The 16697-nt window shown below is 39.5% G+C and overlaps 1 protein-coding gene across 7 annotated transcripts in view; it reads right to left on the bottom strand.

The window, feature by feature from the left end:
- FER (FER tyrosine kinase) overlaps positions 1-16697 on the bottom strand; it is a 165385-nt gene that overhangs the window by 127305 nt on the left and 21383 nt on the right. For 6 of the 7 annotated variants that reach the window (XR_008210530.1, XM_052700998.1, XM_052701000.1 and 3 more), the window contains 3 exons: positions 9241-9498; positions 5251-5424; positions 1068-1167 (listed from right to left, as the gene is read on the bottom strand). Coding sequence is in view for 6 of the 7 variants with exons in the window: in XM_052700998.1 (XP_052556958.1) it covers positions 1068-1167; positions 5251-5424; positions 9241-9447 (481 nt within the window). In the remaining variant the exon portion in view is untranslated. Of the gene's footprint in view, positions 1-1067; positions 1168-5250; positions 5425-9240; positions 9499-11412; positions 11519-16697 lie in introns of those variants that run through there. The other variant, XM_052701001.1, reaches the window with a different exon arrangement.

The following is a 16697-nucleotide window of genomic DNA, read 5'->3' on the forward strand; positions in this document are numbered from 1 at the left end:
CTGGTTCATCTTGCAAACTACTTTGACAACCTGAGGGCTCAGAAACACTGTGAAAATACCATGGCTTAACAATACTCAAACAGCTCAGCTGACCAGCAAATACACAACCATTTTAGCTGCATACAGGTAATACAGAAGCAATACCATGGTCTGAGGTGCAGTAGTAGCAAAATAATACTGAAATTCTTAGGGGGAAGAACAGTTTTTCTGATATTCAGTGTCTGTTAAGTAAACAGTAAAACAGTAGAGGAAGTTCAACCAACCATGAACTGTATTAATGGAAAACAAATACTAAATGGAAGCAGGAAAATACACAGTAAGTGTCTCAAAAACAGCTTTTGGATGTTATATTCTATACAAGTATTAGATCAGTTAATCAGAATGACATAAAAACACTGCAGTTGGAATTGTATTTATGCACCATCATGCAATTAATTTCATTTAACGAAAAAGAATCTCAGGCAAGTGAGACCAATTATTAACAAGGTATTTCAAAATATCCTATAGCAAAGTCTTTCATCATCCTAACCATTAACACAATTCACTGGAAGTCAAAATTTATGAAGTTTGGACACATCACTTTTAAATTTTTTTTCTCCTGCTCCTTAATGCTGAAAAGTTTTAGATCTATTCTACTGTCATCAGAATTGATGACGCTATCATCAAACAGCATCAATGATGCTGTTCAGCAAGCCATAATAGGTCATAAGACACAAGGAGGCTGCAGCTATGATGTACATCAGGATCTGCAACCTGATTTTCACTACTAATACTGTCCATAAGAGCAATTTTACACTGCAATGCATCCACTAAAGGAATAACTCAAGAGCTTAAAGAAGTAATCTTTCTTTTGTCATGAAGGACTACCACTTTTCTTTTTTTTCATTTTTATCATTTTCAGTGTATCAACAAGCTATCTTGATGACAACTAGCTTTTCTTAAGATTCTGAATGAATTTTCATCTTCATTAAGTTGTTCAAAATAAAAGCATTATCTCGTTTCACTCTAAAGTTGCATTACATTTGAAAAAAGGCAATAGTGAGCACATAAACTAAAGTCAGTCATACCTTTAGCCACGGCTTCTTTATACTTTTCTTTGGCAGAATTTACTTCTTTTATTAGTTGTCTATAGCTAGATTTTAGTTTCTCAAGTTCTGTCTTTGTGACCTTTAAGAAAACAGAAACAAAAAGAGCATAAAAAATACTTACTCTCAACATTAAAGATGTCATATAAGATTTACTCCAAAAATAAGGATGCTGCCACTTTTTATCGGCTTGCAATAATCCTATCAGACTATTATGCACCGTGACAAAATCAAAAATCAATGAATGTTCAGAATGAAATAAGAGGCCTGAAAGTGATTTCCCCGTTTGCATCTCTGCAGCACAGCGTAAGGAGAAACATTTAGGAAATCTAACTTAGTGTAAACACTATTCCACTTCAGTCAAAGTGAAAAAAGCACCAAAAAGGACGATCATTAAACCATACAAGATGAAAACATTCACACAAGAAGGAATTCTTCTAATGTCTCAAAATACAAATACAGTAGAACTTTTGGATCTAAAATTTTATGCAAATAGCTTAGAAGTAGCTACTGTGCATGAATAAATCTATCTGCCATGAAACTTAAATTGACAAAAAATTTTAAAAAGTACTGTGAAATGAAGTACTAGCAGAGTTTCTTTCAACAGACACACTTATTCCATTTTGCATCACAGAATACTAAACTTCAACCTTCTATTTTCATTTACAGTGTGAAAATTAGTTCACTGCTCAAAAATATTCATAATTCATGAACATGTAACACAAGTTCATTACAAACCAGTCACTACAATACCACAAAGTTGACATAAATATTGAAGAAATGTAAAACCTTTGACAAAGCAACATTCTCTCACAATGGGCTACCATGGAAGAGGAACTTAATCTAATGAAAGCACACGTTGCATTGCATAGAAAAGGAAGTCTGTTCTACAGAAAAACTCGTCCTTGTGCAAAAGGCATGAAGAAAACTAGCATTCACAATCCCTCCTTTCTTTGTGAGATAAGGCCCAGATACCATTATTCTCACTCTCACGAGCAACACTTGAAGACTCAGGGAAACTCCCTCAAGAGCAAACAAGACACTGCATGTAATTCCTACTTCTGGACCACCTGTGCAAAGGCTCAATTTAAAAATAAGAATGTAAGATCTTTTGCGAACTATTCATCCCATATTCTCACATTAATTTGTACCGTAAAATCATTCACAACTGCTGTTATTACTGACTAAAAGAGATAGCACAGGAGAAATAAAATTTACAGCGCACTCGTATTATGAAGTTACTTTAAGCAATGGACAGAAGAACATGATTAGCAAGCAATGAAGACAACACACACGTAATGATGAATGTTCTTTTCTAACAGAAAGCTGGAAATTAAATTAGGCCAACAATACTGCAAAACCTTTGTAATAACTTCAAGGTCCAGGAAAATTAATTTCACAATGTATTTTTCCATCAACAGAGAAAAACAAAGCACCTCCATCCTCTATTTACTCTTAAGCAGCTGAAGTGGTTAAGGATTATCTTAATACCAATATATATTTATACAGTATTTCCCACTTGGCTAGTGTCTACTTCTTCCCCTTAAAATTCACACAGAAAGAAAAAATATGAAAGATCTCAATGGAAACTGAAATAAACTTCAAGATTTACTAAAAACCGTGCCTTTCATTACTCTCAATAATTTCATCAAAAAACATTCCTCATTGTACAGGTCTCTAGAATAAGAAAAGAAGGACCCTCACGAAAGGGCAAACAGTTCCTTACCAGATACCCTAAAGATTATGAAATGTAAAGAGACACTGTTCTGTACAAGGTTTGGATAATGCTCTGGGAAATTATAAGTACTTTCTTAACACATATAATGGAAATAGATCTAATGCCACAGAACACAAAAAGTGTTCGGGATTTCTGGGAACCATTCTGGAAGTGTTCCACTGACGTAGAACCTTTGAATAAATAATGTCAGCTAACAAAGAAAGAACATACCACATCTAACCAAAACTTTATCCAAGTGCTTCTTAGGAAAGCCACGAAGGCAGAAGGAAGCAGTGGGAAAAGAAGGGGTATAAAAATTAGTGCAAGTTTATTCATTAGGATGGAAATCCTAATCCTCGACAGGCTGGAGGGCTGGGCTCGGGTGAACCTAATGAGGTTCAACACGGCAAAGTGCAAGGTTTTGCATTTGGGCCGGAAGAACCCCAGGCACCCGTACAGGCTGGGAGGAGTGGGCCTTGAGAGCAGCTCGGCAGAGAAGGACCTCGGGGTCCTGATGGACGAGAGACTGAACATGAGCCAGCAGTGTGCTCTGGCAGCTCGAAAGGCAAATGGGATCCTGGGCTCCATCAGGAGAGGGGTGGTCAGCAGGGACAGGGAGGTGATTGTCCCTCTCTACTCGGCTCTTGTGAGGCCCCATCTGGAGTACTGTGTCCAGGTGTGGAGCCCTCAGTACAAGAAAGACATAGAGATCTTGGAAAGGGTCCAGAGGAGGGCAACTAAGATGATCAGGGGGCTGGAGCACCTCCCCTATGAGGACAGGCTGAGGGAGTTGGGCTTGTTCAGCCTGGAGAAGAGAAGGCTGCGGGGTGACCTCATTGCAGCCTATCAATACCTGAAGGGAACCTACACCCAGGAGGGGAGTAAACTCTTCAGAAGGGCTGACAACAGCAGGACTAGGGGAAATGGATCCAAGTTGAAGGAGGGAAGATTTAGGTTGGATGTTAGAGGGAAGTTCTTCACAAGGAGAGTGGTTAGGCCCTGGAACGGGCTGCCCAGGGAGGTTGTGGATGCCCTGTCCTTGGACGTGTTCAAGGCCAGGTTGGACGGGGTCCTGGGCAACCTGATCTGAATGTGTACGTTTGGTGGCCCTGCTAGGCAGGGGGGTTGGAACTACGTGATCCTTGAGGTCCCTTCCAACCCGGGTGATTCTGTGATTCTGTGATCTGTGATTCTGTGAAAAAAACTTGCACAATCATGCATTTTGTTCACCTTATGATTAAAATCAATATAGCCTGTAATTAAAAATTTGTGGAGTGTTTAGTCTACTTTATATTTTGTTGAAGAAGTCTTACTCTCTTTCTTTTAAAAAGCGTTTTATAAGAGTGAACTTAAAAAGAAAAAAAAGCATGTTTAATACAGGCTCTTTTAAAAGCATATATATGCATACCCAGCAATCTTGTTTTTGCTATCCCTAATTTCTTCATTGTTATCTTCTTTCTTTTTCCATTTCTCAAGTTCTTTGTAAGTTTATCACAACACTTTTTCTCCACCTTTGATCCTGAGCATTTCCAGATGCACTAATCCATAAGTGCCTGTGAGTGATTATTTGGCTTAGCAACTCTATCAAGTAAGACAATCTCTACCAAACATGCATTAAAAATGATGTACTTCCCACAGTTAATACCCAGGGAAGATGCCAAACTCCCAAGAGATTATGGAAGCAGTCCTACTAAAGCCAAACAGTTAACATGATGTATGTTCAGTACTAGAGTAAGGTTATTCTCATTACCTGCCCGAGAATCTTTTTCTCACTAGTCTGCGATATCTGTACAACGTTACTCGTACGTTATATTTTATGCTACTCCAGATCTCTACATCTCTGCTAAAAGAAAGAAACAGTGCTTTTCTTGTGAGACCTTTTAGACTACCAATCAGTTTCTTCACATTTGCAGTTAATCCTACACCAGAGCATCTGAATTAAACTGAGATTTCTGTCAGCTTTACTGACAAGACACAGTGCTGTCAATATCACAGGCACAACTGACAATAGAAAGGGTCCTGAAGACCTCCACCTACAGACTTAATATTTGGTTTACAATTGACTTATATTTTAGAATAAGGATTAGAATCCCATCCCCACCCAAAACAGTCCAGGCTGCCAAAATCACTCAATAATAAAAGCTTTCAGTGGATGTCTACAGCAAAATGAGAAAAGTAAAAAAGATGGAACAGAGAATCATCTGCGAGGAGCATTTCCTACACTATCTGACCAAATCAATTCATACAGAAGAAAGACTTCCTCTTCTCCCTTGTCAGGTAGCAGCAATGAGAAAACATATAGGAAGCAACTAACATTTGAGCTAGGCAGCCTAGATACCACTTTTACAATAGCAAAAAACAAAAACAAAATCTAAAAAAATGCTCAATGTTATTTTTTTAAGTACACAAAATTTCAGTAAATCTACGAAGAACATTTGAATAAAATACCTTGTACATCTCTGCTTCAATTTGTTGATGAACCCCTATGTAACTCTTCTTCACTTGCTGTTTGTCCTTGATCATCATTGTAAGCCTATGTAAAGGCCCAGAATTAAGATCTTCTGCATGTGTCTTCATTATTTTGCTCAGCTGTTCTGTTTGTTGTACTACGAGCAACCAAGACTATAAAAAAATAAAATAAAATCAGGAGAGAAGAGTCACTTATTCTAGCTTACAAATAACTAAACAATGAAAATGGGTTGTGGTAAAAGATGCATTCAGTTAAAAACAAACAAATAAACAACAACAAATAAAAACTGAACTTCCCAAATTCACTTGAGATCTTCCACAAAAATTCCTTCTCCTGTAACAAAATCATGCAGTGAACTTAGTCGTAAACTCATAAAAAAAGCACCAGGGAGAAAAACACAGCATCACACAGTCACTCCACAGAGTACTCTTTGCACTTCTGAACACTCATGAAAGCTCTACAGCTTTTTTCAGATCACATCTTCAACACATCTGACAAGCACATTCCTGTGCTCTTTGCTTTCCCACCACCTGATCATTTACTCTGATCGATAAATGACTTCTTTGTCCTGGTCTAAATACCTCACAGTGATAAGCACTTGAATTATTACTGTTCAGGAGAACACCATTTGCCAGCTGCTTCACATAACTGACAGCACCAAGCCACCAGCAGCAGCGTGATGTAATGCTGCTAACAGATTAGAAGTTCCCTGTCATGGCAACCAAGTGGCTTTTTGCAACCTTACTTTAATAACTTCTTTAGCCATCCCATCAGTCTGTTTTCAGGACTGCTTAACATATCGTGGCTTTTGATAAGAACTGAGTGCTGAACAGAGACACTTTTGGTGCACTACAGACAAAAAGTCAAGAATTAGAGTTCAGTTCAGATAAAAGTATTTGTTACCCTTAAAAACCCTTGCCCATTACACTTTGTTGACAGGAACAGCATTGGATTCATTAGATATAACTCACTAACACAGACTGCTGTACTGCAGTTAACATTTCAGCGTGGCTGTTTCCAATACAATTACCAGTTATTGAATGCAGCTGGTACATTAGTTTTAATGGCACTTGTCTTGATATTTTTAAACATAGAAATACACCTTGTATTGTGAAAACTTACAAAATCCATTTGTTTGGCAGATCTCACCTTTTTTATCATATACAAACATACATATGTATGTTTATATGAGCATGTACATACATACATATGCATACATACTTATACACAACAATGCTGCTAGCCAACTGTAATTTAGAGAACAAAATGAAAGACAGTTAATTCCTGTATGCAGTAAACCATCTTTAATATTTCCTTTAGCTGATAAGAATTCTAGCAACCACTGGCATAACTGCTTTAAGCGTGATGTTATATAATAAGCTCAGAGTCTGAAGATTACTGATTACATCTGAAAAGTGTTTATCTCTCCATTTACAGAGAACTTTCCAAATGACTTCAGAAGCCATGTCACAAAGCTGTGTACAATAAAAATAACATCAAAAATACATATGAGAAGAGTGGTTACAGAAAAGCTCATCATAGCACTCTCGGAGGTGAAAAAGTAATAAAAGTAATGCATTTCTTTGAGTGATTTATTGCCAGACAAACACAGTTTCAATCAATAAAGAAATACATAGCCTACAATTCACCAAACAAGCCCAAGTAAGTCTGACACCTAGCAAAAACCTGTCCTTCTATTTAAAAATTAACCCAAGACTGACACCAAAAGAAAAGTGATCTATTTAAAAAACAAATAAAATAATTTGCACATTTTCCCTTTCCTCATATTCCTCTTTTTAGATGAGAAAGCACTAGTTGAACAAGATTTCTGTGTTCTGTAAAATGTTATTGTTTTTAAATAGCAGAAGGTGAAAGACTATAATAGGAGAAAAACTACAAAAATTAAGATTTAAAGGACAAAAAAGCAGCTGGGTGGAGTCATCAGAAAGGCAAAGCACTTCCTTTCCTATAAAAACCCACGATCCAGCAAAAACTGTAAAATATAACATTGTTTGATTAGAAAACATTTTTAGACACGTATGCACACAAAACATACATAAGTATGCAGAGACAGTATTTTAATTCAGGAAGTATAAGATACTATTTACATCCCACAAAAATTGTGTCAGATTTTAATTATGTAAAATGTCAGAAAGAGACAAAAAGAATAATTAAATAGCAATATGTATATTAGAACAGCTCAAGTAATCAAATGATAACTTAGATATTTTACCGACTAAAAGCAATATGACAATATATCACTCTGCCAGCATAAAATCCAAGCTGACAGTCTAATTTCAAGGCAAGCCTATGCAAATGCTCTATCAGTATTACATGAATATTTTTGTAGTTATGTGAAAGATCAGAGATCAGAGGCTTAGGAGGAAAACAGCACTTCCTCGACAGAAAAATGAAATGAAAGTAACAAAAGTAACCTGAAAGATTAACTTGAGTAGCAACATCCAAAACAGCACTTAAAAATGTGAAACAAATGCTTCTGTTTAACCTGCATAGAAAATGGCTTAAGACACGTATTCAACTTCTTATAGAGGCTCAACTGAGCAGAGAGCTAATCACCTGAAGGTGAACCTGAAGGGTTGCAATGCTCAGCATTCAGAAGGTGCCAGTGCTCCTTTACCATTTTAGCCAGAATCCACTCTGTTTTGTTACCCATAAGCACTGCAAGGCTTTTTTGCTACCACATAAGAAGAATCCCAGTGGGGCAGCAACAGCAAGAAATATTAATAGTATTGTTGTAATTCTGTAAAAACTCTGGGATCTGACAGCAGAAAGCTTGAAAAAAATACATGATTTTGCCATCAGTGAAGAAAAAAGTTTTATGTAAATTTACCAAAATCATCACAACTGTGGGTAAGATACATAACTATGTGAACAGCATTTCAAACATACCACCAAAACGCAATAGATGAAAAAAAACAAACACAAAAGAACAAGCGCAGCAGCTTACAAGACAAGAAATATTGGGTGGGGCAGGCAACAACAGAATTCATTACAGATAAACACTACCCAGTGCTATTTCAGGGCAGCTGAAGCAAGCTAGCTACTTCAGTGCAGCTTTCAAGCCGCAGTCACTTTACTTTCACTAGTACCGATCGAGACGGCTGCAAACAGAGCACTAATGCTCCTGCTGCAATGCCATAACTTGATCTCAAGCAGCAACTTCATAAGCACACTGCATAAAAAATGCTTTGTGTAGAATTTAACTTGTCCCCAAACCAGCCTTCTGCAGAGAGCAGGATTCATGCCAGACTGACGGAACTGTGTAAGCACTGCAGCAGCAGAAGGATCAAAAATTGAATAAGCCATAAAACAGAATTACGTTCTATAGTCAGAAAGGAATCGAAATCAAGAGGAAAGGTTACTAGCAGGTGGAACAGGGAAGTTTCCTTCAACTACACCTTCACTGTACTTACTGCAAGCCTGACAATAACTTGGGGAAAACATAGCCTTACTTTATAGAAAGATCAACAAAATTATTGTAAATTGGATGGAAAATAACTTCACAAGTACAAGGAACATCCTGAATTAAGTTTTTGTTTTAACATCACACACTGTGGTGTGAATAACAGTTGGTATGCTACACTCTGCCTTAAGTTTCCTGGCATTTTTCTATTTCTGTCACAAATTCTATACAACATAAACAATAGTTTCCATTTAACTGTCTCAAAAGAAAAGCTCACTGTAACATATTTTGTTTTCAAAACAAAGGAGGTGAAGCATGGAGACACAAAATTTCAGAATTTAGGACTCTATTTTACTTACTAAATTCAAAGCAAGACTGGAGTTCAAGTGCTCCACAATCCAGCAAAGAACTAAAAGCAGTTAAAAACTTCAGAAACATTAACTCCCAAGAAGATGAATCAGGAAGAATCCAACTCAAACAAAACAAACAAAAATCAAATATTTAATTCTAAGGATATTCCAAACTCATAATTCCTCAGTCTTACCTTGGATACATTGCTGATATAATCCAATTGACAAGTGCTTTCTTTATCTACCTGATTACAAAGATTCTGTAAAGTGGAGGCATATTCTTTATCACTTTTTACACGCATGACCATAAATTTCTTGACCGTTTCGAGCAGTCGTAGTTCCCAGTCTTGCAGTTTTAATAAAGCATCATGCGAATACTTCAAGTCACTTCCAAACCCCATCTTTAAGGCACTATAAACTGTACAGATGAAAACAGAGGCTCTTCACCACATCTGAAAGCAAAACAAAAATCATGAGAAACAAACCAAAAAAAGCTTTACAGTTACAAAGAGCACCTATTAACACTTAACACTGAAGTGACTTAGCCACACCATTGTCGCTTTGAAGCAAACAGAGAAATGTCAGAGAACCAAACACAAAGCTATGACTGAAAGAGATCTCATGCCCTGTTATTTTCAATTGCCAGATTAATTAATATCAGTTTGTGTTCTCCAGTTTCCCTCCCGTAAAACACAATTGTATAACAGCGCTTCCCTACCTGAAGGTGGAGTTATGAGGAAACACATAAAAGTACTTTTGAGATACTGAAGATCAAACCAATTTATTTAAGCAAAGAAACACACACTTGTGCACATGATAACTGTTATAAAATTATACTGTTTCATTACTAGTATTTGGCTTTTATGGACACTATCCAAAGAACACAGAAAATTCCAAATAAATGATCAGTTCTCAGGCATAGCACCTATAGTAAATGGGTACCTGGTAAATCACTAGATAGTTTGTTCCTAACCATTGCGCTAACAGCAAGCGTCAACCTGCCAAAAGTCAAAGAGGATCCTATGCCACCTTCCTCTGTTCTCATGATAAACACACTAGGGCAGTGTCCTTAATTTCACAGTTTTCTCCCAAAGCAGTCCAGTCTCACTGCACAATGCAGATATCATTTGATAATCTCATAAGAAGTGCTGCAGGGCAAAAACATACATTTGTGGTAGTTTTTAAACATCACCACCTCTACTGATAAATCACATGGTCACATCATTGAAGACTTGAGCCCACATATATAATTTCCACAGTCTTGCATTTTTTTTTAAATATGGGCTGCCTTCTGTTTTCTGTGTAAACAGCAAAAACCCATTTGCACACTGATCAGGCTCGAACTTCTTAAGATGAACTTCATAAACTGCAATTACAGCTCTAGACTGCAGCACAGACGCTGCCTGTCTATCGCTTCTTCTAATTCCTACAGTCTAGCCTAACCTTAGCACCCATGAATGCAGAAGTATGTATTCCTTGACAGGCTTTAAATTGCTGACCAAATTAGCAGTGTTTTACAAACATTAATACAATCATTTTCTTAGCAGCCCATGAGGTGAAAGAGAACTAACGCACAGTAAACCTAGACACAGAAATCAATGTTGGTAGTGTAGTAGCCAAAACTGGCACTGCCTGAGCTTGAAGACAGAATTTCTTCTGAAAGTGCCTGACTTTTATGCCACACTAATCATACAGAGTAACAACACTGTTGGCTTAACTCATTTACCAGAGAAAGTTTCAGAATTTTTCATCAGAACCTACAACAATCTTCACAGTAGCCTGACTCCAGAAAGTGTTCTCTAAAGTTCCTTGCTCTTCAGCCAATTACAGAAATAAGCCTTATCCACTATGTACCTATTCAGAACGCACACTATTTGATGAAAGAAACAAAAGCTCCCATAGAGAAAATACAAGCGACATCGGGTTATTATGCATGTACACAACAGAAGGACATCAAGGTTATATGAGTAACCTACAGCTACCACAGGCTTCCTCATGTTCTTTGCAGCCACACATCGTATTCAGAATTCTTCCTGAATGGTAAAAGCCCAGTTATAAGCAGCAACTATGAATAATTTCTACTTGCCGTATTTAAAAAGGATGAACTATGTTTTACTAGTTGCACTAATTAACTCATTTTCACAGTTAAAGGAGAATCTCACAAAAGATAATATTTTAGTGTGGCACATAAAAGAAACAGTCTTACAGCATGTACTTCCTAGCATGACTTGCAAAATTTTTCAACACTATCTACATCTATATCTACTTCTGTGTCCAATCACATTTTTCTCCTAGCACATTTTAGTACATTCACTAAATCACCAGGCACCTCAGCAACAAAAGAAGCTGCAAGCCTGTTTCCTTACATCTCCGATTCAGGAAAGATAGGAACTGAATCTCCAGAAGTCTGGCCTTGCACTTTAAGATGTAGAAGGGCAAGAGAGGCAGGAAACATTTTCAGCATGTGATATTTCACTCTTCTACTGACTCACTATGGAGCAAAAAGATCGCAAAAATCAATAGGACAGAAATCCAATAACAACTCTGCAACTTGCTAAGTATCTACTAACTAATAGAAACTTTTGGTTACAGCAGTAGATGCCTGAGTATACAGACAAGAACCACATGCATACTAAACAGCAATCTTTGTTTTCAATTATTCCATACACTATGACAGAAGTAGCAATGGAAAAAATTGTTTTACAGAAGTGATAAAACTCTGATTTGTACGATTGTGAAGGATCACATTTTATTGCTGATGATTCTCAGCACAGCCTCTGTGCACCCTCATAAAATTTGAAAATGTTGAATCAAAAATTTCAGCTAATATCAGATGCATTTTATGTGTCTGATTATGAATTATGGATGCAAAAAACCAGTTAACACATCTCCAAGATCCAAGCTACTTAATGGCCTGGAAACTAAACCCAACACTTTTTATTCTTTGTGGGAAACAAATGAAACCAACATATTATACAGTTGTTTATTTGAAGTCAAAATTGTAGGATTTAGTGAACATTTTCTATGTACTTAAAATACTTTTTTAATAGTGCAAAGCTATTTCAAAGGTCCAGTGTTAACAGAGACTTCAACTGGTACTAATGCCGACAGGTATTTTTCCAGGTATGATATTTCCCTGTTTAGCATGGACAGATAAATTCATAGCTGCCTTTCAGGGTCTGATCAATGACACATCAAACTAGTGCTCTGTTCCAACCACATCAGTGGGAGATGCAGTTTGAGGACAAGCCTGACTTCTGTCTCTGGTTGGCTTCTCCTTATCACAATCACTATTACTAGTGGCAAAATGGAGCTGTGCAACGCAATGTGCAAATAAAGAAACAATAAAAATCCCTCAAAAAGACATTGAAGAATAGTTACTCTTAAAGGGAAAGAAAATTAAGATGGCATCACGAGTTGAAGTAGCTAGATGGAAACACAATATGACAAATTCATACAAAAAAACAAAACAAAAAAAAAAAAAAAAAAACAAAAAAAACCTTCAAGAGCTGTTTGCTCTCACTGAGAAGATATCTTTACTACTTCTGGTAGATACCCACATGATTTATCTTGCATTTCACATGCCAAAGATGTCTTACAGTGAATTTTAGCATGCTTCATAAAAGTGGTGTCAAAAAGGACAATTGAACCTCAGCTAATTTAGTTTTATTTTGAGATATATACACTACTTTAAAACCAGTGGATATACGAATTGGTCAGTCAATATTTGCTGAGTTTCAATAGTTAAAATATGTTGCGGAGCCAATATAAAAAAATAAGTCATTTGCATTTTTACAATCACTCACAAAATAAGAAGCTAATCACTGAAAGGTAGTAAGCTCTCCATGTACACTCAACAGTGCACTGCAAATGAGCAACCATTCTCAAACAGTTCTGTATTTAGATAGTTACTGAAGACAGTGTGTGGTTCAGCTCAGCCACTACCACAGCAGTGTGCTTTCAGTGTCTTTTGACACAGAGAGTACACTGAGCTCAGCAGCAGTTTATGTAACAGAAGGAAGAGATGCAATCCAGAGGGACCTGGACAGGTTTGGGAAGAGGACTCACATGAACCTAATGAACCATCTTGCTAAGTGCAAGATGCTACACTTAGGATTGGTTCCAGATCTGTACAGATTGGGAGAAGCAGTCACTGAGAGCAGCCCTGCCAAAAAGGACTTGCGGGTCCTCACAGATGAAAAGCTGGACACAAGCCAGCAGTGTGCACTTGCAGTCTGGACAGCCAGTAGTATCCTGAGCTGCATCAGAAGAGAGGTGGCCAGAATAGTGAGGGATCGTCCCCATCTACTCTGCACTCATGAGGGCTGAGGCCTCAGGTGTGAGGCCCACAGCAGAAGAAAGATACAGATCGCTGACAAGTGTTCAAAGGAGAGCCATGAGAATGACTGGAGAGCTGGAACAAATCCCCTACAAAGAAAGGTGGAGGGAGCTGGGCTCATTCAGCCTGGAGAAGAGAATGGCTCCCGGGTATGGTGTTCACAGAACAGGGAGAATGGTTTTATACTAAAAGACAGGAAATTTAGGTTAGCTGTTAGGAGGAAATCTATCACTCAGAGGATGGTGAAGCACTGGAACAGTTTGTCTGGAGAAGTTGTAAATGCCCCATCCCTTGAGGTGTTCAAGGCTAGGTGGAGTGGGTAGTCTGGGTTTCTTCCAACCCAAATCATGCTATGATTCTAAAGAAATAATTTTAAAATTTCTCAGTATTAAGAGAAAAGCTTAAAAGACAGTCACTTAATTCTTCTATCCTTTAACACTCCATTCAACAAATAAAGTCAATATTCTAGCGTTATTAGTCTTTCTGGATTTCAGCTACTGAAGAAGGTACTTTTCACAGCCAATCTGCACTTGAAGATTGCAATCCCTTGACACATGATAGCATCTGTAGAGTGTCAGATCAAAGGTACTGGCTCCCTAAGAATGATCAAAAGCAAACAAGCAGAGAAGAACAGCACATACATAGCAATACTTCCCCAGGATGTCCTCCTACCCTTAACAGCCTGTGTCTTCTCTAATATGCTGCTATGAAATATATCTAAAAATGTGACTGCTAATTTTAAAAATAACTCCATCAGTTGGAACCTGTAGTTCTGTAACGTGAGTGATGAACTGTCCAGGCCAAGGCAGGCAACCGATAAACCACAGAACAGAAGCATGCCGTGCCCCTGGTTATATTCAGAAGGAAGCACAGTACACACCAGCACCCCCAGCAGATGGAATGGAAACAGTATGCTTAGAGCATCACTCTCACTCATGATCTGCTATGAACACTTGTACTCCTAAACACACATAGGTTCCAAATCACTGTGGCTGGCATGTTTTGAAGTCCCTTTCTAGAAATCATAGAATCATAGAATCACAAGGTTAGAAATGACCAATCGACTTCTCATTACCACTGCTACCACAAGCACTAAACCACATCTCGCAGCTCCTCATCCAGACGCCTCTTGAACACTGCCAGGGACGGCGACTCCACCACCTCCCTGGGCAGCCATTCCAGTGCCTGACCACTCTCTGAGAGAAACAGCTTGTCCTCATGTCTAACCTAAACCTCCTCTGGTACAACTTGTGGCCATTGCCCCGTGTCCTGCTCGTTGCCTGGGAGAAGAGGCCAAATCCCTCTTCACCACAACCTCCCTGCAGGAAGTTGTAGAGTGCAATGAGGTCTCCCCTGAGCCTCCTCTTCTCCAGACTGAACAAGCCCAGTTCCCTCAGCTGCTCCTCATAAGACTTGTGCTCCAGACCCCTCACCAGTTTCATTGCCCTTTTCTGGACACGTTCCAGGGCCTCAATGTCTTGTAGTGAGGGGCCAAAACTGAACACAGTACTTGAGGTGCGGCCTCACCAGTGCTGAGTAGAGGCGAGGGGCTCAGCTGAGGTGCGTCTACACTAATGCACACAGCATGGGCAACAAACAAGAAGAGTTGGAAGCCATTGTGCAGCAGGCAAACTATGACTCAGTTGCCATAACGGAAACGTGGTGGGATTGCTCCCACGATTGGAGCGCTGCAATGGATGGCTACAAACTCTTCAGGAAAGATAGGCAAGGAAGGCGGGGTGGCGGTGTGGCTCTCTATGTTAGGGAATGCTTCTACGCTACTGAGATTATGAGTGGGGACGATAACGTTGAATCCCTATGGGTAAAGATCAGAGGAAGGGCTGACAAGACAGGCACCCTAGTGGGCATCTGTTACAGACCTCCAAATCAGGATGAACAGACAGACGAGGTATTCTATAAGCAGCTGGCACGAGCTGCACAGTCGCCTGCCCTTGTCCTCATGGGGGACTTTAACTTCCCTGACATATGCTGGGAGTACAGCACAGCACAGAGGAAGCAGTCTAGGAGGTTTCTGGAATGCGTAGAGGACAACTTCCTGATACAGCTGGTCAGAGAGCCCACGAGAGGAACTGCCCCACTAGACCTGCTGTTCACAAACAGGGAAGGTTTGGTGAGGGATGTGGAGGTTGGAGGCTGTCTTGGACAGAGTGATCATGAAATGACAGACTTCGTGATTCATGGTGGAGCCTGGAGGGGGAATAGTAAAATTGCTACCTTGGACTTCAGGAGGGCGGACTTTGAATTGTTCAAGGGACTAATAGGGGGAGTCCCCTGGCATTCAGTCTTAGCAAGTAAAGGGGTCCAAGAGAGCTGGTTGCTCTTCAAGAAGGAAGTCTTAAGGGCGCAGGAGCAGGCAGTCCCCCTGAGCTGCAAAATGAGCTGGTGGGGAAGAAGACCGGCGTGGATGAATAGGGAGTTATTCTTGAGGCTCCGGGAGAAAAGAAAATCTACTGCCTGTGGAAAGAGGGACAGGCCACTCAGAATGAATATAAGGAAGTCGTTAGGATGTGTAGAGGTGAAATCAGAAAGGCAAAAGCCCAGCTTGAATTTAATCTAGCCGCTGGGGTGAAAAGGAATAAGAAACTCTTTTATAAATGCATTAACAGTAAGAGGAGGACAAAGGAGAATATCCACTCTTTGCTGGATGAGGCTGGGAATGTGACCACTGAGGATAAGGAAAAGGCGGAGGTTCTGAATGCCTTCTTTACATCTGTCTTTAAAAGTCAGACCAGTTATCCTCAGGATACTCCTCTCTCTGACCTGGTAATCTCGGCTGGGGAGCACACTAACCCCCCTGTGATTCTGGAGGAAACAGTCAGAGACCTACTGCTCCAACTGGACTGTCACAAGTCGATGGGGCCAGATGAGATCCACCCAAGAGTGCTGAGGGAACTGGCGGAGGTGACAGCCGAGCTGCTTTCCATCATCTGTCAGCGCTCCTTGTTGACTGGTGAGGTCCCAGAAGACTGGAGGCTTGCCAATGTGACTCCCATTTATAAGAAACTACAGGCCTGTTAGCCTGACCTCGGTGCCAGGGAAGGTTATGGAGCAGGTTGTCTTGAGGGAGATCATGCGGCATGTGCGGGATGAGCGGGGGATCTGGCCTAGCCAGCATGGGTTTGTGAAGGGCAGGTCCTGCTTGACCAACCTCATCTCCTTCTATGATCTAGTGACCCATCTGGTGGATGAGGGAAAGGCTGTTGATGTGGTCTACCTAGACTTCAGCAAAGCCTTTGACACTGTCTCCCACAGCATTCTCCTGCAGAAGCTGGCAGCCAGAGGCTTGGATGG

Source organism: Tympanuchus pallidicinctus, unplaced genomic scaffold (genome assembly GCF_026119805.1).
Source record: "Tympanuchus pallidicinctus isolate F22 unplaced genomic scaffold, pur_lepc_1.0 scaffold4, whole genome shotgun sequence".
Lineage (NCBI taxonomy): Eukaryota > Metazoa > Chordata > Aves > Galliformes > Phasianidae > Tympanuchus > Tympanuchus pallidicinctus.